This window comes from Anastrepha ludens, chromosome 5 (assembly GCF_028408465.1).
Source record: "Anastrepha ludens isolate Willacy chromosome 5, idAnaLude1.1, whole genome shotgun sequence".
In the NCBI taxonomy this organism is placed as follows: domain Eukaryota; kingdom Metazoa; phylum Arthropoda; class Insecta; order Diptera; family Tephritidae; genus Anastrepha; species Anastrepha ludens.
The window spans coordinates 98,626,496-98,652,058 of NC_071501.1; the positions used below are offsets into that span (position 1 = coordinate 98,626,496).

The following is a 25,563-nucleotide window of genomic DNA, read 5'->3' on the forward strand; positions in this document are numbered from 1 at the left end:
CCGCCTCCCAGGCACGTCAGGAGACACCTCCTCGACTACGCTGACGAACTCCAGGACAAAACTGACCGAGACCTACTGGACCGGACAGTATTCAGACAGTCAATAAACGACATTCACCGGGAGTCCGTTACCACCTTCATGAACTCCCGTCCCGTGAATGCCGTAATCGGAGTCCAACCACCACCCATTGCAGATGAAGAGCTCCAGCTTCCCCGTGAGACTCGTGTAACATTGGCACAATTACGTTCTGGATATTGTAGCAGGTTAAACTCCTACTTATCCAGAATTGACCCCGACATACCAAACACATGTCCGGCATGTGAAGGTACCCCGCACGACACTAACCACCTCTTCACATGCCCCCTTAATCAGACTCATCTAACCCCCCTCTCCCTCTGGACCCAACCCGTCGAAACAGCATGTTTCCTGGGCCTACCCCTAGATGAGCTAGACGAAGACGACCGATGATATACCCACACTGACAGGGCTAACTATGCTGTTAAAACAACAACAACAACATTACGGGGGATGTCTACCGACGACAATTGATGCGTTTGAGCCGAGCACTGCGAGAAAAACGGCCGCAATACGCCGATAGACACGACAAAGTTATTTTGCAACATGACAATGCTCGGCCACATGTTGCACAAGTGGTCAAAACATACTTAGAAACGCTCAAATGGGATGTCCTACCCCACCCGCTGTATAGTCCAGACCTTGCGCCATCCGATTACTATCTCTTCCGATCGATGCAACATGGCCTGGCTGACCAGCACTTCCGTAATTACGATGAAGTCAAAAAATGGATCGATTCGTGGATTGCGGCAAAACCGACCGAATTTTTCACAAAGGGAATCCGTGAATTGCCAGAAAGATGGGAAAAAGTAGTAGTAAGCGATGGACAATATTTTGAATATTAAATTTGTAACCATTTTACGTCAATAAAGTTTCAAATTTCGAAAAAAAACCGCACGAACTTATTTTCAAGTTTTTACAGAGAAAATAAATATTGAAAGCTCTCAAGTCATTTTATAAATGTTCTTCTTGCTCAAAATTAAAACGCGCTTAAGCTCCTTGAGCAAAGCAACACAACTGATAATCTGTGGCATTCATGAAAACCAATTCGGTGACGTCACCATACCAGTGATTCATTTCGCCAATAACTTCAAAGGTATACATATGGATGTATGTTTGTATTTTCCAATTTGTTGTGATTGCACTGCTTCGATTTCTTCAACCCTGAACTTAACAGCTTCTGAACGCCATTACATACAAATTTTTAGAAGAATGTACAAATAGCTCAGTAAACTCGTTTATTTGTTTTTATGTAGACTTAAGATTATTTACTGATAGCAAATAACTAATAAAATAAATGAATACAGCAGAGTAAACAATGTTGCGAACAAACAAATCTAACCGCAATACATTTGAGCTTTCGACGCCTATGTAAACCGACTTTCGTGCAAATGTGGTTGTGTGTGTGTATGTGTGTGAAGAAATCAATGGGGAAAAAACTCCTTGCTAAGCCGAATTGAGCCGGCAAAGGCAAAAAGTGGCAGAGAACAACAACAATAACAATAGCAACAACAAGAAGGCATACATATAATAACAACAAAGCGTATAGAGAAAATCAAATTGAAAACGGTAAATCGAAATTGCCAAATAGTAAATAAACTAATAGAAGAAGCAATTAATTGGTGGTTGCGACACTTGTGGTTAAACAGAACATTTTTTGCGTTGTGCTGTTGGTTTGTACACATACGTGTTGACTTTAATTATGCAAAAAATTCATAATAATTAATTTTTAATAAATATTATATTAAGCTAGCAAACGCTGAATCGTGAATTTACAGAACAAAAAATGGTACAAGTGGAGGGCAAATATTTTTTAAACTACACAAAAAACTAAACTAAAGACTACGTGGAAAAAAAGCGAAAAAAGTGTGCACGTGTAGGTGCAAAATGTAAAAAAAATGACTTCACCGAAAAAAAAATAAACTCTGCAAATAGAGGAGGCAGAAGAGAATAAAATAGTTTAATAAAAATTTTAATGAATTATAGTACACGAAACTATAATACAAAATTTAAGAAAAAAAATAAAAAACAAATAAAATAGTGTAACTAAAAGTAAACGAAATTCAAAGAAGAAATACAAAACAAGTATATTAATAAATACAAAATCAAACCCCTTCAGCGCGCAAAAAAGTTAATTTTATTTCACCTCATATCAGCACCGTTCAATCACACTAGCTCTTTAATTTCTAGTAAGACACCTTTACCCTAAAGATATCATCATAATTATTGTCCACACAGCAACAATTTTCTCTGTCACCCAACACCCTGCACATCCCAGTGACGTGCTTCGTCTGCTTGCTGCCTTTGCCTGGCAGCATTTAGTGTTGTTGCTTTTTGTATTGACACTGTTACCGCAAGCAGCAGCGCTACGATCATCTATTATTTCATGGAGTAGAAAAGAGTTCCAGCAAAGCTGTGTTCCGCACATTTTCTCACGCTTTGTAGTTATGGTCGATCCGTTAAAGATCTTTTGGGTACTCACAAATAGCACTTATCTGGGTAAGTAATAAAAATATTTAATAATTATCTTAAAAGTGAAGCAGTTATGAATAAAATACTACAAAAGTATTGTTTTTTTTATTGATTTAACACCGTTTAAAAATATCAATTCAAGGCCAATGTGAAGGAACACTCGAAATTTAGTCTTTTATATGAAAGAACTCACCCAACACCGTCAGCGAAAAAAATTAGCAAAACACAAAGAAATTTTTGAGGTACTTCAAACTGGCACTTTATTAGACCCAAATTTTATGAGAAATTTTTGAATAAAAAAAAATTTTTAATTTTTCCAAAAATTCTAAAAAAAACTTTGAAAATTTGTTTAATTTTTTTTTAATTTCCACAAAGTTCGAAATTTAATATAAAAGTTTATCGTTTTTGTTGAAGAATTGCAAATATTTGCACAATAAATTATTAAAATTATAAAGGAAACACATAAATTGTCAAAACTAGCCAATAAGGTCTTGTTGCTTAATGGTACATTTCGTAAAGGTAAGTAGTATTTATTAGGTATTTATTGCGGCAGGCTAATCACCAACCCTGTCAGAAAGCAAATAGATTAACGAAACCTTATAACTGACATAAGAAATAAAAATTCCTTTTGGTGCTCAAACAAAATTTTCTTATTTGTGACTAAGGTTACTTCAAAAAATTACAAATGACGTTTAAAGTATGAATCTGAGCTAATTATAATCTTCGGACACGTGAAATAAAATTTAAGAAGCAATTGCCTCGTAAGATATTTTAACCCATTGTTATATATCTTAGTGGGTATTTTCCAACCTTTATTTCAGAAGTATCTGACAATAGCTGTTAAAATGAAGTTAGAGGGTTAAAATCTTTCGCAATTATATTCCTTGGAAAATTTCACTTTGGGTCTTCTCTCACAATAACTTCATGCAATTAATAAAAATTCCTGAAAAATTAAAAAAGGAATACCTACGGCTTGATCTTATATTTAATGCGAGTTGGTTAGATTAGAAATGGTCCCAAATGATAAAAGGTTTTCCAATAAGAGATGTTATTTTGATATTCAAAGAAAAGTGCTATTTTTTAGCATAAATAATCGGATGTTTATTTCATTATGTATTAATAGTGGAAAATAACATCAGGCAAATGACCACCACGACCACGCTTACAGGACAATATTCTTTTCATGAAATTTTCCATAACCGAATTGTAAAGCGGCTGCCCTATGTCCTCGATAGCCTCACGAATTCCATCTTTGAGGTCTTGAATCGGCCTTGGGCTGTTGGCGTAGACCTCCTCTTTTACGTGGCATCAAAGGAAAAAGTCACAAAGTGTTAAATCACGAGATCTCGGTGCCTAATTGTGATCACCTCTTCGAGAGATAACCAGGTCCGGAAACTTTTCCCTTAAAAGTTCAATGGTGTCGTTGGTTGTGTGGCACGTAGCGGCGTCTTGTTGAAAATAAACGTTGTCCAGATCAATACCATCCAATTCCGGCCATAAAAAATCGTTAATCATCTTTCGATAGCGCAATCCATTCACCTGTAACACCTGTTATTGGAAAACCCTTTATTTAAACCATTTCTGTGAATTGTGTTTGTATTTTAGTTTCAAATGTGTAAGTTCCAAAATTAACCTTAAATTTTCCCCACAACATCTGAGAACATCGCTCAATTATCGAGCCTGAGCTTTGATTACCTTCAACAGCTTTTCTATTTTTCCTTAATCACTTATGTAAATGGTCGAAGTGCCAATCTGGCCCTCCCCAAGTAGCACTTAAGTACCGTTTTGATACGATTAGGAGGCCTCCAACAGGCAGATATCTACAGCCAACAGAGTTGTTCATATAATGGAGAATATTTATGGGATTTAGGTTGGCGCACTGCTCCAAGCTGTCGAAGAAAGGAGCATCCAGTGCTTTTAATCGTCTAGCTGCCCAGGCCGGAGGTTTGCAGAGAAGGTGCTTAACAGTCTCCTTCTCTGAAAGGTCCCAAATGGAGGTCTGCAATGGAGGTTAAATGGTAAACCTAGCTTTTCCACTTGTACGTCGATTGTCCAATGACAGATAAACAGCTACGAGCTTGGAAATTGAATGGCGTGGAGTCCCCAGGACTTTCTATTGTATTGGGACAAAGGGTTTTCGAAATAGCTCATGCGCTTTCCTAAGAAATACATAAGTTGTGCAATTCCCTTTTAACAAGTGTCAAGGGGATGGCGATGTCTAGGTAGGAGGTCTCTGTGACCAATTCCCTCCCCTTTCTGGCAAGCTTATCAGCAATTTCATATTTCTCTTTGTTCCTCTATCCCGGAAGCGGGTTCAGAAAAATACTGCCTGTATACCCAAGAGATTTGAAGGATTACAGGAGTTGACTAGTTTGGATCTGCACCATAGCGTCGCCAGAGCCCTGATCGCGACTGAACTCTCGGAGAAAATTTTAATATTTCCCTCGCTCCCACGATCTCTCAGCAATGTGCATGATTTCGGGATGGTAACGGCTTCTGCCTGAAAAACACATATTTGTAACTGGATTTGGAATTCTTCTTATTGATTGGCGCGATAACCGCTTACGCTATTCTTGCCGAGTTTAATAAGTCGTTTCTTTCTCGTGCTAACCGGCGCCCTTCTCGTGCTAACCGGAGCCCTTTTCCACCAGATATTTCCAACGTATAGGAGGCCTTCCTCTTCCTTTGCTACCACCAGCTGGTACCGCATCGAAAACTTTCAGTGCCGGGGCATTTGTACCCATTCGGACGACATTACCCAGCCAACGTAGCCGCTTGATCTTTATTCGCTGCACTATGTGTACGTCGTCGTAAAGCTCATACAACTTATTGTTCCATCGCCTGCGATACTCGCCGTCACCAATGTGCAAAGGTCCACAAATCCATCGGATGTTGTCATCGTCCACGCTTCTGCGCCATACGTTAGGACGGGCATGATGAGAGCCTTATAGAGTGTTAGTTTTCTTCGTCGAGAGAGGACTTTACTACTCAGTTGCCTACTTAGTCCGAGAGTAATTAAGATTAAGAAAGTAAATAGCGCTAAATTGGAAAACTATCATTTTCTATCCCCAAGAAAAGTTTAGGGACTTTAGCTATTTTTCGATACACTTTTTCACTGGCTCTCCACGAGTCACCCCATTGGCGTATTTCTTTACCTACAGTCCTATATTGAATTTAGTTCCCTTATTAAGGGACTCTCGACACCATAGTCTATCTGGGTTTGTTCTCGGTCTGGTAAAATGTTATTATGTTCACATTATATTTCCTTTATTGCCTTAGTTGTTACATTAATGTATAGCGTTTTTCAATAGGTGCGCTTCAACTTTTTTCCGATAGGGAGGGCGAACGACGCAATATTTTTTATTTTTCGCTTGTCATTTGTAAACTTCATTAGTATACATTTCATCATGGAACGCTACACACTTGAGCAACGCTTTCAAATCATTAAATTTTATTATAAAAATGCGTGTTCTGTTAAGAAAGTTTAAAGTCGAAAAATCATCTTCAGTGATGAAGTTCACTTTTGGCTCAATGGCTTTGTCAACAAGCAAAATATGCGTTACTGGGCAGAAAGCAATCCACACGTGATTCATGAGGCACCGTTGCATCCCGAAAAAATCACTGTTTGGTGCGGTTTACATGCCGGCGGCGTAATTGGCCCATATTTTTTCGTTGACGAGAACGATCACCACGTTACTGTGAATGGAAATCGATACCGCAACATGATAAACGATTATTTTTGGCCGCAATTGAATGGTATGGACTTAGACGATATGTGGTTTCAACAGGACGGGGCCACAAGCCACACAGCACACGCTACAATTGATTTGTTGAAGAGTAAGTTCGATGAGCGCATTATTTTCAGAAATGGACCGGTCGAATGGCCGCCGCGCTCGTGTGATTTGACGCCTCTAGACTATTTTCTTTGGGGTTATGTGAAGTCATTGGTCTACAGTAACAAGCCGGCGACGATTTGTGAGCTCAGAGCCAATATTGAACGCGAAATTGCTGGAATTTCGGCCGATTTATGCAAAAGAGTGGTCGAGAATTGGGTTCAACGATTGGACTTCGTAAAACGTGCACGCGGTGGTCATGCAAAAGAAATCGAATTTCATACTTAAATGTATATGTTCAAACTCGATAAAAAAAAAAAAATTAATTAAAAAAGTCAAACCGTTTGTGTTTTATTCGAAAAAAAAAGTTGAAGCGCTCTTACTGAAAAACGCTTTACATAATATACAAGAGGATTTTTGTAAACTTAAATAAATGTAGGTTGCTTCTGTGCCCCTAAAAACGGGGAAATAAGTTTTCAAAATTGTAATTTGATCCAACAAAAGACGGTAAGTTGAAAATTTTAAATTCTTTCTTGAAAATCTTAATTTCCAATAAGCTGATTATTTAGTGCTGCGTATTATTGAACATTTTTTGAAATTATATTTAAAATTTTTAAATTAAATTAAATTTTAAATCAAAAAGCTTTGAGAGTTTTTCTTTAGTATTCCAGTACCTTAAATCCTTTTTTATTTCCATACTTCTATTTACTTTGTATTTGTTCTTTTATTTACTTTTATAATTTATCAAGGAATAAAAAAAATCCTGAAGCTCTGTCATCGTGCCACCAGGCAATGATTCTAAGAATATTGCATTGACGCCTACAACTTTGAAGAACAGGGTACCAAAAATTCAAGTTTCCCTTAGTGCAGAAAGTTCTCCATCCATTTACAATTAAACTTTCTGAACTATTTTCCTCCAACTAGAATTTGTTAAGTCATTTTCTTACCTGGTGCCCTATGGAATGCTGCTTTTGGATATATATCGTTTAAGTAGGTGACTTTAGGCTTTTTAGCAGCTGCTAACAGAATTTATTCAGTTATGTGAATGGAGTTTTTACACAAAGAAAAAAAATTAAGTTTTTTGGGTAACGCCATTAAGTACGAAAAAGTTTACATCAAATGAGGAATTCGAAGTATTTTCTCACCTGAATGAAAAATTGTTTCACTCATGATAAAATTTGTTCTTCTCTCATGACACATTTTCTACTATGATACATTTTTTTTCTCCCATGATACATAGTGATTTTTACATATGATGGGTTAAAATTGTGTCTGCAGTGGTTGCTGCTCGGCAGGTAAAAACAAATATCAGAGCACGATTCTATCATAAGAAAACACTTATCGCTAAACCCTATAGGTAGGGGCTTCGCATTGCTCCTTTTTATGTAGAGCAATAAGAAGGGCATCAGGAGTTAGAGAATAAGGTCGATCAATCATATAAATTTGTGGGGTATGTACGTCTTTTCGTTGTTCTACATAGATATGCTACATTTTACACATATATGTATCTAATGCAGTATGTATGTATGTAGTACTTCTTTCGATGTACCCCGTTAGTTATACTTTTTAATACTTAACCTTTGTACGAATGTTTGATGCACTGGGGAACTTTAACTTGTTAGAAACAGAATATTACGCTTCTCACAAGCTGAAATACCAAAAGCATTCATATGAACAGGGATTTTCCATTTTCGCGAACAACCATAAAAATATGAACGCAGGGATGTAGACGTATGCGAATAAGTAAGGTTAAGCCGCGCTTGAGAGATCAACTTCGAATGTTGTACTCATAAAAATGGAAAATTATGTATAAGGTGCGTTTCATAACTATAGGACACATAACATGAATATTTAATCTTTACTCCAAAAATATGTAGGTACTCTGTAAAAATAAATGAATATATGGAATAATACCGTTATTCTTCTTAGTATCAATAAACAACAACTTTTCATCGTGGTGTTTTTGTGTTTGTTTGTACCGTTACTTTGAGCACGAGTCAGAGCAATTCGTTACTACTTTTCCCGTTTCATAAAGTGCATACACGTGTTCGCTGAGTACTACTTTTAATTAAAATAGTTTTTAAAGACAATAAATGTCAATATGCCACGTGGTTCAAAACTTTCCGAATTCGAGAGAGGTAAAATTACTGCGTTGGATGAGGAGGGTTTCTGCGTCACAGAAATCGCGAAAAAATTAAGTCGCAGCCGACACGTGGTGACAAATTTTTTATCAAATCCGGCAGAATATGACACAAAACGACGCGGAGGACCGAAACCGAAGCTTTCTGATCGGGACCGTCGAGTAATAATAAAAAATGCCAGTAATAAATCTACAAGTTGTTCGCAACTGGTGAATTTAACTTCAAAAAAGGTGTCAAAATCAACGATTTGGAGGGTGCTCCATCAAGCCCCAAACATATGCCGCCAAAAACTTAAGTTGGCACCGCATTTGACTGCTCGTCACAAAGCTGCTCGAATGGAATTCGCCAAACAACACATGGCCACGGACTGGTCTCAGGTACGTAATACCACACTCAAAAAATGGTAATTGTAAAAAAATTTCTATCACTTTAGATAATTTTTTCAGATGAGAAAAAATGGAATCTTGATGGCCCTGATGGCAACCGTGGCTATTGGAAAGATTTAAGAAAGGAGCCCCAAATTTTTTCTAAGAGAAATTTTGGTGGGGGATCGGCTATGGTTTGGGGAGCTTTTTCGATGGATTCGAAGTTGGAGCTGCAATTCGTTTCCTCCAAAATGAAAAGCCGGGACTACACAAACGTGCTCCAATGCAGTCTGCTGCCTTTTTTAAATGCAAACAGGCAGAAGTCATGGATTTTCCAGCAGGACAATGCTGCAATCCACACTAGTCGGGAAACGAAAGGGTGGTTTTCAGACAAAAACATCCCTCTTTTGGGCTGGCCAGCATGCTCTCCGGATCTCAATCCAATAGAGAATATTTGGGGCCTGCTAGCCAGGAAGGTTTATGCTGAAAATCAGCAGTATAATAAAGTTGACGATTTAAAAGCTGCCATTCTACGAGAATGGGATGCTTTAGATGGAAACCTCCTTAAAAATTTAATTAATTCTATGCCAAAAAGAATATTCAAATGTATTCAAACGAATGGAAACACAATTTAATAAACAAATAATTTTAAACCGTTTTTCTTTTGTTATTTTGTTATATGTCCTATAGTCATGAAGCGAATAATATAGGGCCAAAACATTATACTCTTAATTTAAAGCAATATTACATTCACAAACGGGTCGGTCAGATAATAAAAGTATTATAGATGCAAGCTTAGAAGCGTTTGCTACGTTTTCATATTTTCCACGCCGAAATCTATGAGGGTAAGCTATGTCCTATAGTTGTGAAACGTACCTTATATGTATGGAGATATGAGCGCACATCAACTGACCTACCAATCTACCGCCCATTAATAATCACTTTTTACCCCTTTCAGCTTTAGTATATTAATTTTCCTTTCCCGCTTTTTGCTGCGCTTTTGTACGATATCTTTCATGCGGCGTATGTTTGTTATTTTCGGAATTTTCTTTCACACAATTAATTATTATGTGTAATAAGGCATATGTGAAGAATGCCGAAAACACCATAAAGAAAGAATGAAATAATAATAATAAAAGCTTTTAGTGAAAACATTGCGCACGTTAGTATGAAATACTCCTTTAATGGGTGTGTATGGGGATGATAAAACAAGAATATTTTTAAAAATTCATTTAAATTAATAAACGTTGCTCTCGCATTCGTCAATGCTTCATAAATTCGCCAGGAAAGCTAACCTCAAAACCAAAACACAAAAAAGGGCTGCTAATTCAAAGTTTTTCAGAAAAACCATCCGTTTTATATGTAAATATTTTGGGTCATCTCATTGAAATTCATTTGTTTCCTCTCAGAATTGCTGCAAAAACATCTGTTAGCGGAATTTCGTTAGTAGTCAAACTTATTTTATGAACAAATATGCACAGAGCGCCGGAAAAACTCCAGAATCATATTTTACTCCAATGCTTTGGTACGCGTTGTCATTTGCATTCGAAGTTTTCATTTGCAAATTTTCGCGCGCATTTTTAATTATGAGCAAATTTCATTTTCTTGTTTTTGCTGCTATGCGCAGCCACAGCGAGCAGATTCATGATTATGCGTAATTAATATTTTATGAGGATGGCTTTTTCTTGTACCCAGAGGCCAATGGTTAGCAGGGGATGGGCAGGTGGCAGCGGCACTAGCATAAGGGTCAGTGAATTTAATTAGTTACAGAGTGACGCACCGCACTAATGGGTAATAGAATAAGGGTAGATGACCTGCAGGTACATGAAAAAATGCAAATAAATTAAATGAAAACAAACTCATGAAATATTAGGGACACTAAATTCAGAATAATTCAGTTATAAAAAAGAAATATATGGGGTAAATATGAATTTGTTTATTTAGTGTTTGTCGTAGTAAGGAAAAAATATGGGGAAGGTTGATATTCGCCGAATTGGGTTGATTTCAGTTTTTTTTTTTTTCAGGTATGATTTTGAAGAATTTTTTGTATTTCGGGAAATGTAGATATACAAAATTTGATTGTTTCTAAAATTCGACACCTTTATTTTATGAGAACTGGAAACTTCTTTTTCCCTTTGACTGTAAAAAATAAGCCAAAAATTAACGTGGAAAACACGTATATTCTCAAAAAGAAAGAAAAGTACTTGGTATTAAAATCAGAGACCTTCACTAGCTTTTAAGTCGTCATTCCCAAGTTTTTGTCGAAAGCAAATTGCTCTTATACTCAGGAGTTCTAAACCTCGTGTGGGCATATGGTATTCAACTTTGGGGCACTGCGGCAAACTCCAATATCGAAATTTTACAACGATTTCAGTCAAAAACATTAAGAATGATCAACAACTCACCCTATTATATTACAAACTCGCAAATACACCGTGACCTCCAAATATCTACTGTTATGCAAGAAATAGAGAAATATGCAAGATCCCACAATCTCAGGCTCTCAGCTCACTCCAACTCCTTTATAACGGAAATGATAGCAAATCCCAGCGCTTTTACCCGACTCAAAAGAAAATCCACCACAGATCTTCTCTTTTAGTGGGAAAAAATGAAATGGGTTGTACCACAGGGTGCATCCTATAAACGACTGAAATTCTCTAGCTGCTAGTTTAAGTTATTCTACAAATATTGCTTAATGTATGTATACAGCTAAAAGTGTTATTAAAATAAAAAAAAAAGTAAAAAAAAATAATGAAATTGAAATATCGTTCGCCAAATAAGTAAAACATGAAACTGAGGGATTTTTTTTTTAATTTTGGTTAAAAGTATGCTTAAAAACAAAGTATTTTCAAGGCTTTTAATTTTATTTTTTTATCTTAATTTCGGATTTATGTTTACAATTTTGCGATTTTTTTTCCGCCAAGTTCCTAGCTGAAATAATGCCGAATAATGTGTCCTAGAAATTTAAACTCCGGGCTAAAAATCATTTTCAAGCTAAAAACCATTTTCAAATTTAAAATGATAAAACAGATATATTGTTCGAGATCCCGAAATTGCCATAACGAAATCCCGAAAGTTTCGGCATCATAATAGAAAAATTCAGCCGCCATAGCTGAATGGATTGATGTGGGACTACCATTCAGGAGTGCGTACGATCGAACCTCCGTGCATCAAACAGAAAAATCTAAATTTTTTTTTTAATAGCGCTTGTCCCTGGTCAGGTAATGGCAAACCTCCGAGTGTATTTCTGCCATGAAAAAGCTCCTCATAAAAAATAACTGTCGTTCGGATTCGGCTTAAGGGGGCAGATACTTGTAAAATTTCGAAAAAAAAATATTTTTTTGTTTTTTCATAAAATGTTAAGCTGATTCTTTAAGAATATGTCAAAAAAATTTTAGAACGTAAATTTGAGTATTTCAAAACTTTGGCGTTTTTTTTCAAAACTATATTTTTCGAATTGGCGTACACGATATCTCGAACAGTTATCGACCGATCTCCCTGAAATTTTGCACACATCTTCCTTATGATAGTACTTTCTATGTGAATTTAAGTTTTCGAAAATCTTTTCAAAAAAATAATTTTTTCGAAGCAAAAATAGTAGGAAAATTCGCCCCAAAATTCATTTTTTAAGAATTTTATTCCGCGGATTTTTTTTACATTTGTTTTTAATTCATATCGAAATTGTGACATTAGTAAACAAAAACATTTTTGGTTTTTTGTATTCAGGTCACTGACGCAGATGCCCGCCGATTGAGCAACTCCGCTGCGACCTTCCTGGAAGAATTGAGTGTACATCCGCCATTTTAAATGATAAAAAAAAATTGTGTATATTATTTTAATGTATAAATTGAAAAATATCATTAAAAAGGTCAAAATAAAAAAAAATTGCGGAAATGAATTTATTTTATTTAAGAAGGTTCTATTAACTCTCCAATTTTCAAATCAAACCGAGAAGCAAACATTTTACTTTTTTATTGTTTGTTTGTTTATGTGAATTTGATAGCAAAAAATAACTACAGAAAAGGTTTAAAGAAAAATGCAAACTAAGATTGTGTAATATAATTTTATTGAAAGATAATTTTTATTAAAAGAAAAATATTACTGACTCGTAAAAACTCTTTTTTAAACTTTCAACTTTCCAGCATTCATCATTCTCACCTGCCATGAAAAAGCTCCTGGTTAAAAACTGTCTGTAGTTTGGAGGCGGCATGAAACTGTAGGTACCCCCATTTGTGGAAAACTATCAAAGAGGAGAAGCTCGACCCAACACCCCAATATATAATTACAATTTAAAATAATTTTGAAAAACGCTTTTTTTATTGAAATTTAACTCTTAAGATAAGTGAATCATTTTCAATTAAAAAAAAAAAGAGAATAAAAAAAAAAGTCAGCGTCTGAGTTAGTCTAACATCACTTAATAAAAATAAGTAAGCTGTGAATGACACTTGAAACTGAAGACTTAAATTGGCGGCAAATTTAGAGGCAAAAAAATTTCGTATTTTTGCAGTAACAAAAGATTCAACCACATAAGCGCCCGCAAAACACATTGAAAAAAATTTTTTCACATACTCGCATCCCGCCAACATCACTCGAGTCTGGTCTACTTTTGTGCCACTATGGGTATGCATAATCTTACAACACAAAGCGAAAACAAAGAAAATATAGATCTAATAAACAAGCGAAAATCACAAAAATATTGCTGTATTTTTTAAATCTTAATTTGTTTTTATTCTTTCCAAAAACTCTTTCCCTATCAGCAGTGCATGCGAATTATGCAAGTATCCGCACACACACACACCTATACGTATTTGTGTATGTATGCTGCACGTGAGCACACATGCAAACATATACAAGCCTTCATGCAAGTACATTTGAGCTGCACATTCATTAAAAAAACGCCCCGCAGCTCTATATCATCAACGACAGCAACCGGAATCGGTGCAAAAGAGCTCCGCATACAACAACAGTCAGTCAACAATGTAACCCAGATTTCAAACGAAAAAGGTATCAGAGATATGTACGTATAAAAGTAGCGCCAAATAAGTTAAAACAAAAGCCTCTGAAAAAAAATCGGCTAGGCAACGACTGCACAACATGCCTTTGGTGATGTCTGTTATGACATTATTGCAACATACATACGTGCCTCATGCACTCACACACACACACGCGCAAACGTTCGTCAAACAAAAGCTAAGATTTCAGCGAAAGCTGCCACATTTAGTGGCATCAGTTGGATCTCTACTGACTTAATGGCCATCGCCTTGTTTCGCAAGCAATGAAATATTTTGTTACACAGTGTATGCAAATTTTATGAATAACTAATTTCGTGTAAGGACACAGATTCCCAAAGAGTAGACGAGAAGGGGAAACCATGATGAGGTCAGTAAGCCGTATTAGATTTAAAGGTTTCAGGTATACTAACAAATCCGCCTGTTCGGGTCAGAAAATTTTGGGATTGATAAATAAAAAAAAAATAAATAAAAATAAAAAAAATTATGAGGCTTTCTTGCACTAGAAAGAAATTAATATTTCCAATGCTTGGCTTTAGTAATCTGCATCTCGCGGTTCAAAAATGTGATTGGGGTTGAGCTGAAGACGTTAGAAATTCGAAGTTTTAGCAAAACGATTGACAAGGAATCATCTATGCCCTATCGCCAAGCTATTATGACAAACCGATACTTAGAATAATTTGGCTTACTAAAGGAAGACATTGCCCAGGAGAGGCCAGCTTAGGCCAAGAGGAAAGGACTTGTGTTACGTCCGCATAATGTCACGCCACTCACATTGACAGTGAAACGCCGAAAGCTTCGAGAGATGGATTAGGAGGATCTTAGGCATCCACTGCGTGATCTCGTACCAAGTGAAAGGAAGTGTTTGGCCTCTCTAAGGCAAAAAATTTTACAGTAGGAGTCTCTGGAGTAGCTTGCAGAATTGCCGACTTTTTTGCCTGGGACGATTCTAGCAAACTTCTGTGTGTTGAGTTCTAAATGAGGATTCCCCTTCTATGATGTAACAACAATTGCCAATAACTTTGGAATTTTTTGCGTCATTTAAATTTAGTTAAAGCTAAAGTGCTCTACTATCACGTCAGCCGGCGAAGCAGATGAAGATGTCAACTGCAGGCTAAACCAAGCAAGGGTGGCGTTCCGACGAATGCATACAATAAGTGCGAGTTCGCAAATCTCCAGGCACTCTAAACTGCAAATATTCAGCTCATTTGCGAAATCAGTATAATTTTATGGAAGTGAAACATAGCTGGTCTTTAACACCATCACACAGAGGCTGCAATCTTTCGTCAACAAATGTCTCCGCATCATCTGCAGAATATTCCGAGCACAATCAGCAGCGACGCGCTGTGGAGATCAACGAACGAGGAACACATCCTATTACAAATCAAACGCAGAAAGTGCAATGTATAAGTCACATGCTTAGCAAACCACCAGATAGCATCATGAGAATGTCATTGGACTGGAACCCGCATGGGAGCAGAACACGTGGTCGGCCAAAGAATGAAAAAGGTCGATTTTGCGAGAGCTAGCAGATGCCGATATCACATCAGACGGCGCAAAAATAACAGCCCAGAGCTCAGTACGACGGAAGAGTCTTGTGAAGACCCTATGCTCCCGGGCGGAGTGAAAAAAGAGCAAAAATAAAAATAAAATAAAAATTGCAGTTAAGACTCAGAGAGACTTTGCGCTCGTTTTCGAACCAAATTTTGCATAAAATGCAGTAAAAAATAAAATACGAGGGGTGCCTTTTATATGTCGGGATTTGGCAACCCTGGTGTTGCAATCTGGCAACTGAACTCTCTATCGCAAAGTTTGACATTTTTTGGCTTTTACGTAGTCAGAGCGTTTTGAAATACCAGCGCTATTTGTGTTGTTTACAGTAACTTAAAAGATTCAGATGGAATTAAATCGTGAACATTTTCGTGCCGTGGATTAACTCAGCAACATTGCATGGCTGAACTTAATTCATTTTTTGGCGATGAAGCTCCATCAAGGACTAGTGTTTATCGATGGTATGGTGAAATCAATCGTGGCCGTAGTTCACTCCAAGACGAATTTCGTGAAGGTCGTCCAAAATCAGTTGTTGTTCCGAAAACCATTGATGCTGTGCGCGAACTGATATTGCAAGATCGTCATATGACCTATTGTGGGATTGAGACAATCTTAGGCATTAGTAGGACCAGCATACATTCAATATTGCATAAACATTTGACTGTCAAAAAAATTTGTTCGCGTTGGATCCCACACAATTTGTCAATCGCTCAAAAAAAGGCTCGTGTCGATTGGTCGAAGGAAATGCTCAAAAAATACGATCGCGGGGCTTCGAAACACGTCTTTGACATTGTATCAGGTGATGAATCATGGATTTACGCGTATGAGCCCGAAAGTAAACAGCAGTCGACGGTATGGGTGTTTCAAGATGAGCCAAATCAAACAAAAGTTGTTCGCGCACGAAGCACTTCCAAGCAAATGGTCGCCTGTTTTTTCGGAAAACTGGACATGTCGCAACCGTACCAGAACAACGCAGAACAGTGAATTCTGAGTGGTACACAACCATTTGGTTGCCAGTTGTCTTCCAAGAAATTAGGAAAACCAATCGCCAAAGACGGATCACTTTTCACCAGGACAATGCGAGCTCTCACACATCGGCTCAAACAACTGCATTTTTGAGCACTCAAAACATCGAATGAATGGGTCATCCGCCATATAGTCCTGACTTAGCACCGAATGACTTCTTTTTATTCCCGTGCGTAAAAAACAAACTGAGAGCTCAACGTTTTTCGACACCTGAAGAAGCGGTTGCGGCATTCAGAATGCATGTTTTGGAGGTACTTCATTCAGAGTGGCAAAAGCGCTTCGACAATTGGTTCAAACGCATGCAAAAGTGTATAGATCTTCATGGAGAATATTTTGAAAAACAATAAAGTGATTTTCGATGATTAAAATTTGTTTTTGTTCTCTAATCCCGACATATAAAAAGCACCCCTCGTATAAGTAAAAAAACTCAGCGACTGCCGTAGCCGAATGGGTAGGTGCTTGACTACCATTCGGAATTTACAGATAGAACGTAGGTTCAAATCTCGGTGAAACACCAAAGTTAAGAAGAAGTTTCTTTCTAATAGCGGTGGCCCCTCGGCAGGCAATGGCAAACCTCCAAGTGTATTTTTGCCACGAAAAAGTTCCTCATAAAAATATCTGCCCTTCGAAGTCGGCTTGAAACTATAGGTCCATCCATTTGTGGAACAACATCAAGACGCACGCCACGAAAAGGGTATACGCGCCAATTATATATATTATATATAAAAATACAGTAGGACATGCTTTGGTGATATATTTCTTTTTCCATTTCGTCTCTCAGTTTCTTTCACTGTTTCTTCAATACTCTGATTAAAATTCCCCAAAACAAAATAAACTGACACCTCTTACGAATACATTTGAGACCACAACACAATGGTTTCTGCTTCGAAGAAAGGCGGTTATAGAGGTCTTATGGGCGATGAAATTGTGAAGTTTTCACTTGGGCTTAACTATTTACAAGTTAGCAGGAATTCGATATATTAGCTGGCATCCAAAATATTTCAGTAAACTTCAACAAAAGTAGAAAATGGAATTTTTTAAGATTTCAATATTTTATTTTTTTCACGTTGTGTCAGGGCTTCAAACACTTTCTTCTTCATTGTTTGCGCTTCATTTTATAGGAAATCCTTTTTTTTCTATATAAATATTCGAGCAAACGAAAACTTATAATTCTACTTATAAATAAGTTAAAAAATATCGATAGGGCCAATTAACTTAAGAAGGCGAACCACTTAGTAAATACGTTATTAGTAAATCTTACGACTACTCACTTTCATATCTGACTAAAAACAAATTTTATATTTCTTCGTAATTTTATTTTACATTATCCTTTTAATTATTATAAAATGAAAAAGATTCAGAAAATTTCTAAATTCTTAGTACAGTTATGGGAAGCATCTAGCCCGAGGAACAAAATTTGATGATTTGGAAAAACGACTACAAAAATTCAAGTTTAAAAATTTGAGTAAACAAAAAAAAATTAAAAATATTCACTAAGACTTAAAACCTTTTAACCAGAATTTTCAGAAAAAATTGGCTATGCAATTTTACAGCCAGTTGAGTTTTGGTATAATTAAGTGTAAGTTTTAAGATGCTCAAAATTCGCGTTGATTTTTGATAATTACACAGGCCAACAACCAAAAAACTTTTCCGATAATTTTAACTAATTACTTTGTAATTTGGTGTCCTGATTACGAAACAAATTATTAAAAAGTTATATCACCCATCAATTTTTCACATTTTACAATTAAGTAAAAATAAAGTTTATGTAACAAATGTATCGGATATATTTCACAGTCCTGCGAGGTACAGTTTCTAAAACGGCTATGGGTGTTTCTTGAAGGTTTTTTTATGCTGAAAACGAATATGACCTTGAAAAAGCTCCAGCACGTCAGGATTTTTGGCAATTCGAGGTTAAATAGTCAAAAAATGCAAATTTTGGCCATTTCAAAAATTTTTTTTTTTTGCAAGATAAAGTTTTTTTTTAATTTTCCACAACGGCATCGCAAAGTACTAGTCTTCAGCTTTAAAATCCATTTTTAAAAATATTTTTGCGATTAATATCAAAAAAGTTATACTATTTTGAATTCGCCCTTTACAGGGGCGTTAGAGAGTTGGAAAGATTGAATTTGCATATCTAAAAGTCTCCAATTCAAAATAGAATAACTTTTTTTATTTTAATCGTAAAAATATTTTTTAAAAAGGACCTTAAAGCTAAGGAGTAGTACTTTGCGATGCCGTTGTGCAAAATTAAAAAAAAACTTTATCTTGCTCAAAAAAAATTTAAAAAAATGGCCAAAATCTGCATTTTTTGACTATTTAACCTCAAATTGCCAAAAATCCTGACGTCCTGGAGCTTTTTCAAGGTCATATTCGTTTTCAGCATAAAAAAACCTTCAAGAAACACCCATAGCCGTTTTAGAAGCTGTAAAAGAGCGAGATTTTGCAGGCCTGTGTTGTATGTTTTCTATACATGAAGCAAATTTCGAGCATTCATTACACAGAGAAAATGCGCTTGATATACAGCAGAAAAAAATTTCAAAAATCAACACGATTAAAAAATTTCAAGTTTTAATGAAAGTTTTGGACTTTTTTTTTCATTTGCACACAGTCGAAAACTGGAATATTTTTGGTTTTTTTTTTGGCGAATGAACTATGTTTTTATAAGAAAATTATTAAATTCATATATGAAAGTGTTCAGAGCGCCATTGCATAGTTAAATGACATCACCTACCATTATTTTGGAATTTATTTTAATTTTCGCATAGTTTAAAACTTCTATTTATATATTTTTGATATAAGAATGAACTATATTTGTATAAAAAAATGTTTAAAATTAAATTAGATATAAACAAGAGTTCAAAGCTCTTAATCAATGCCAGTGCTATAACTATTTAACGCCGTGTACTTTCAGTTTTTCTGCTCATTAGCGAAAAAGTCGGCTAAAATAATAATGTTTGCTACATTTTTTTGGTACTCCCAATTAATGAGGGACCAAAATTTTGCTTGAATATCCCACTACGGTACCACTGTGCCCTGTGAGCCACCATTTACTTCTTACATTCACTTTCGGCACAGATTTGCGCTTTATGTCGTTGTTGCTTCTATGGTTGCCATGTCACTGTCCAGTCAAAGTTTAGCTGTAACTGCTTTCAACAACCTGACTGGTAAAAACAAAGCGTTGACATAACGATGAAAGCGAAATTTATGGCATGCAAAAGAGGAGACTGTGCCAACAATTATCTGAACCCCGCACTAAGCATCCTAACTGAAACAAAAGAAGAGTAAAGGCAAAAGCAAAAGAAAAAAATTAAGCAACAAAAACTGCCTGCAGATTAGAGATTGCAGCTTACGAAATGCAAGTGTTCGAAAAGTAAAACAAATATTGCTTATCAAAAACTTTCCTAGTGAGGAACACCGCCAAGCTGAGAGTGAGGGTGAGAGACAGTGCCTAAAAATCGCAATTTGCGCAAGCTTTTGTTTATATTTTTGATGCCATAAACTTTCCATCCAGGGCAGCGCGCAACTATCTGTAAGCCATTTACGTAGTTATACATTTTTTTATGTATGTGTATAAACAAGTAATTCATTGTGAATTCCCTTTTCTTCCTGTCACACAGAGTCAATCGGATTAGATCCACCCACCGCTTTTCCAGCTAGTTCATGCAACATGTTTCCCTTTCAGCTACTCGTTATCCTTGTTGTGTGTTTTTGTTTTTGTATTTCATGCTCGTTTCTGATGCTTTGGCTTAATTCTTACTTCCTTTGACATTTATCAACCTTAGCGTGGAGCGCAACAAAAGAGTGGCATGAGCCGTTGAAAGGTCCATCGACATAAAAGGTAAAAACAAAACAAGAGTTGTATCTCACGGCAGGTTTAAATTGGAGTTGTAGAACGAAACAAAAAACAAGTATGAAAATATAGGTATGCAGTTTGCGTAATAGGGGCATTTTTATTACAATTTCCTGCATATAACCAATAAATCCAGAAAATAGGCATTGCCGTCATTGAAAGTGAAAATATCATATGTAAGACATTTTTTTTTGGAAAAAAATTAAAAATTTCTTCTAATATTAATACATAATACTAATACTTAGGTATAACTTTACACTCACATTCTCATTTGTGTCCTAAAATAATTTAAGAGAGCATTTTTCCATTTTTCAAGATCTTCCTCTTTTGTTTGATACCCATTCCCATACATAACCCAACGTACAGTTCCCGAAGATTATTTTAATTAAGCTTCGACAAATAAATAGGAAAAATTATTGAATTTGTTGTTTAATCATTTTTGAACTGTTCTAAACCTCCAGATACAGTGAAGCTCCAGAATCACTTAGAGAAAGGTCTGTCACGTTGAAGAAAAATAGGAAATAGTTATTATGAGCATTTAAAAAACCATTTTTTTTTTAATTTTTTTATACTCGTATATAAAACGCTGTTCTGCCGTAAGGGCACACTACATATAATTATATGTACAATACATACGAAAGAGTAATGAGCAACACTTCCAAATCCGCACAAATAGAAATCCTCTTTTCATCTTTTCATCTTTGGTCCGCTTATTTTCATTTAGTGAAGTTTGGCATACCCAAACAGAATTTTTTAATTTTGATTTTGCTTAAAAATTTTAATACTAATAGAGAATTCTCTGGAGGGTAAACAATTCACACAATTTCCAGTTTTAATGTAAATACACATTTTTTATGTACCGATTGAAAGCCCAGTTCATATATTAAACTTGAGATTGAGATGAGCTGGGCTGAGTGTAAGTGCCCTTCTTCTGGCCGCAATTGGCCGAAATGTCTCAATCTTCTGCGCGCTAAAGCGCCCTACATATTGACATAAATTTTTCAGTTTTAATCTAAATATAAGTTTCTTGTGTACCGATTGAAAAGTCCTCTACAACAAAGAAATCTTTTCATATGCCTGATTACTTTTCAAACGGCTATAAAAATGAAAAAAAATGAGCTTGCACGCGTCACAAAGGTAAGGCAAAGGTCTAGCCTATACACTAAGAAAACAGGCTTTCTATTGTTCGACATAACTTCCAAATTTCCTTTTTTTTTGAACTTGCTAAATTTTTAAATTACTTTTCATGCTTCTGCTTGAACGATTCACCGACCAAAAATAGCAGTTGACGTTCCTAAATTTCCAAGTTTTCCGAATTTTGCTAACTTTTAAACTTTTATAAACTTTGTTGCTTCTTACCAACTTCTTTTAACTTGCCACGTTGAGATTGCGGATCGCAAAAAGTAAACTGGCATTGGCAGTTTGACAAAGAAAGTAGAAGTCTTACTGAAAAATCTCTTATATACGTATGCATGCATACACCTGCACACCCTTCAACACACACATATTTCATAGAAAAAAACTCAATTGACACACGTTACCTTTATGTAAAATATTATTTAATTGCTGCATGTATGCAAATGAATTTAGTTACACAACAATTCCCTTGCAGCAACTAAGGAATTACAAAATTTCTTTATTTGCCTATACTAAAATCTCTAGCCTTGTAAAAATAAAATATTTTGCAAGCTCCGTTCACATCTCACATCAGAATGCAAAGAGCGACATAGCACAAGCTTTGCATGAAAAATTCGAGCTCATATTGCTATGAAGTTGAAAATACAGGACAAAAACGAATGGTTGAAATTGTCTAAATTGTCTGCAGTGAGTGTGAAATTTGTAAGCAAATATGTGTAAACGTGTGGAATTGCAAAGAAAATGCCCTCCCCTCTCTCCCAATTAATGCGCTTCATACGAAGGCAGTAGTTCGACCAGTTCGCTAAACCACTGTCAATTTAACTACTTACTCGTATGTTAGAGCTAGCACGGAATTATGTACATAGGTCCTTAGGACTCGATACTGTTTATTGATGTATCTCTAAGTACTGCTTTCATTTGCCTACTTTTACGTGCTGATTCCCTGTGAGTTATTCATTGTCGCCATTTATAGAACTTTGGAATATGTTCCATACTAGTTACTTTTTGGACGGTTTGTCGCCTTAAATTCCAAAAGCGGAAAAAAACTGCAAATCAGCTCTGGCTACCCCAAAGGTCAGAATGGCCGATATAGTAGAAGATTAATGAAACATTGCAGCGTTTCTAACCTCAAATCTGCAGAAAGGAAGAATTTAAGTCATTTTAATGCGGTCGGTATCAAATGGGGACTAACACCTCGTATTACGCACTGGCTCTATGGTGGCCATCTGCTCAAAAGGCGACTTACGCTAAAATCATGAGCAAGGTCCAAAGAACAGCTTTTCTATGCATCTCTGGCGCTTTAGGACTACCCCAAACAAAGCGCAGGAAGTGCTAATCAATTTACCTGCCCAAAATCTGGTAGGGAAACACGTGGCCGCCGACTCGGCGCTTAGACTCAAAAGTATGTCGCTATGGAAAGACCGGTGGTTTGGTCACGCTTCTATTTTGCACTCTCTGAATAGTCACAATTAAGAAATAGACTACTCTATCTCTAGACTCACCTTTGAAAGGCTCTTCAAGACGAGTATACCGTCAAGAAGGGAGTGGCAGAGACCAAGGCCATGGAGAGGGGGGGAATTAAACTTTTATACAGATGGTTCCAAGCTAGACGATAAGGTTGGCTATGGAGTTTTCTCAAAGGAATTAGGACTGGAACTATCCGTTCGACTACCAGACTACTGCTGCGTCTATCAAACAGAGGTACTAGCTATAAAAAGAATGATATTAGTGACGTATTCAAGGTCAACTTTATTTGGGTTCCGGGACATAGAGATATTGAGAGAAACTGTAAAGCTGATGAGCTACCCAGAAAAGGTACTGCTCTCCAACTGCTCAGTGATAAAAGTACCATTGGAATACCAATGGCCACGACTAAACTAATAATAAAAAACCACATTATCCAAGAGGCCAGTAGGTCATGAAGAAATGAAGATATGTCTGTTAGACACGGCTAGGCTACTATGGCCGCAAATAAACAAGAAAAGAACAAAGGAATTGCTTAGTCTCTCAAAAGACAATATCTCGAAGGTCGTGGCTTGTTTAACCGGACGAGGAGTTTACTCCCATGAATATTGCAGAAGTTGCAGAGATGATGAAGAGGAAGAAACAGTCGAGCACTTCCTTTGCAATTGCCCAGCGCTAGCTAAAATCAGAGCAGGTTGTCTAGGTAAATACTTTTTTAATTCTCTTACAGAACTGTCTGGCGTGGGGTTGGCATCAATACTACGTTCCATAAGAGCCACAAAATGGTTCCACGAAGGAAGATAAATGAGGTTCCCGTGTAGCACAGTGATATCACAACGGACTTGTAAGGTCTAAGTGAGTTGGTCGTGCAGACCGACTACCACCATAACCTAACCTAACCTAAAGCAAACATTATTTATTATTAATAATTTTTTTATTTTGAAAATAATCTGCCGAGTATTCTGGCCAAACATCATCTCAAATTCAAACCTCTACGCTTTGACAAACTCAGAAATAAATAGGAGAAAATGAGCTGGAATGGTTATGATCTCCGAAAAGACAACACAGACATTGCGAAAATGGCGTGCGAGTGGAATCCGCAGGGAAAAGAGCGCGTGGTCGATCAAAGACGAAGTGGGCGCAAACGGAGCGTACTGAAAACGAGAGTTTTGGTTCCTAGAGTCAAATAAGGAGTTATAGATACCGCAGAAGAAGTTGGAAGAGGCTAGGCTCCGTCCTATGCTCTGACGAAGAGTTTAACATTTTTAAATTTTTGACTGAAAAGTTTGAAATTTGAATGGTTTTTCGAATTTTTTTAAATTTAGTATGAAGTTTGAAGCGTTGAGTTGTATGGTTTTTATTGTAGTATAAACTGCTACTAACGGGTGATTTTTTAGCTATTATCTTTTTAAACAGTTGGTTTAAACAGCTGACGCACGTTTCGTGTTTTGTTTCACTATCAAACATCTTCAGTTTGGTCTAAAATTTAACCACGAATCTTACAAACGAACAACGCTTGCAAATCATTGAATTTTATTATAAAAATGCGTGTTCTTTTAAGAAAGTTTATCGCGCACTTCTTCCATTTTATGGTCAGTTTAATCGACCCACTGAAGCGGCTATTCGAGCTATTGTGATTAAATTTACAATAGAACCAAATTTACATTATTGGACATCAAACCACCAACACGCTTACGTAAAGTGCGAACTGAAGAAAATATCGCAGCCGTATTGGCCAGTGTTAATGATGACCATCAATTATCGATCGTCGCCGTTCGCAGCAATTGGGCCTCTGTTACTCAACAACGCTTAAAATTTTGCGAAAGGATTTAGGTGTGAAGCCTTTCAAAATACAGCTAGTGCAAGAATTGAAGCCGAACGACCTACCGCAACGCAGAGTTTTTGGTGAATGGGCTCTTGGAAAGTTGGCCGAAGATCCACTTTTTTATCGAAAAATTGTGTTCAGCGACGAAGCTCATTTTTGGATCAATGGGTACGTAATAAACCAATGTATCCAGAAAAGATCACAGTTTGATGCGGTTTATGGGCTGGAGGTATCATTGGACCGTACTTCTTCAAAGATTCAGCGAATCGTAACGTAACTGTGAATGGTGAGCGCTACCGTGAAATGATATCCAACTTTTTTTTGCCCAAAATGCAAGAGCTTGACATGCATGACATGTGGTTTCAGCAAGACTGTCCCACATGCCACACAGTACGCGTAACAATGGACTTGTTGAGAGGCGATTTCGGTGAGCATTTTATTTCACGTTCGGGACCTGTCAATTGGCCACCCAGATCATGCGATATAACGCCTTTAGATTATTTTTTGTGGGGCTATGTTAAAGCTCTTGTCTATTCAGACAAGCCTGCTTCAATTAACGCATTGGAAGACAACATTAAAGCAGTAAAGCTTGTGAGATACCGGCCGAAACGGAGAAAGAAGAGTATGCCAAAATTGGACTAAGCGGATGGACCATTTGAAGCGCAGTCGCGGTCAACATTTGCATGAAATAATCTTCAAACAAAACATTAAATTATATGGACTGTACTATCGATTTAAATAATAATTTCATGAATTTTTCTGAATTTTGCGGGTGTTTTTTTTTTGAAAAATTTACTATAGCTCTTAAAAAA

General features: G+C 36.5%; 1 protein-coding gene across 2 annotated transcripts in view; it reads left to right on the plus strand.

The window, feature by feature from the left end:
• Window positions 1-1,106: 1,106 nt before the first annotated feature.
• Window positions 1,107-25,563, plus strand: part of LOC128863604 (putative neural-cadherin 2) — a 133,505-nt gene continuing 109,048 nt past the window's right edge. For both annotated transcript variants that reach the window (XM_054102838.1, XM_054102839.1), the window contains exon 1: window positions 1,107-2,574. In XM_054102838.1, coding sequence (XP_053958813.1) covers window positions 2,523-2,574 — 52 coding nt within the window. In that variant the 5' untranslated portion in view covers window positions 1,107-2,522. The remainder of the gene's footprint in view (window positions 2,575-25,563) is intronic.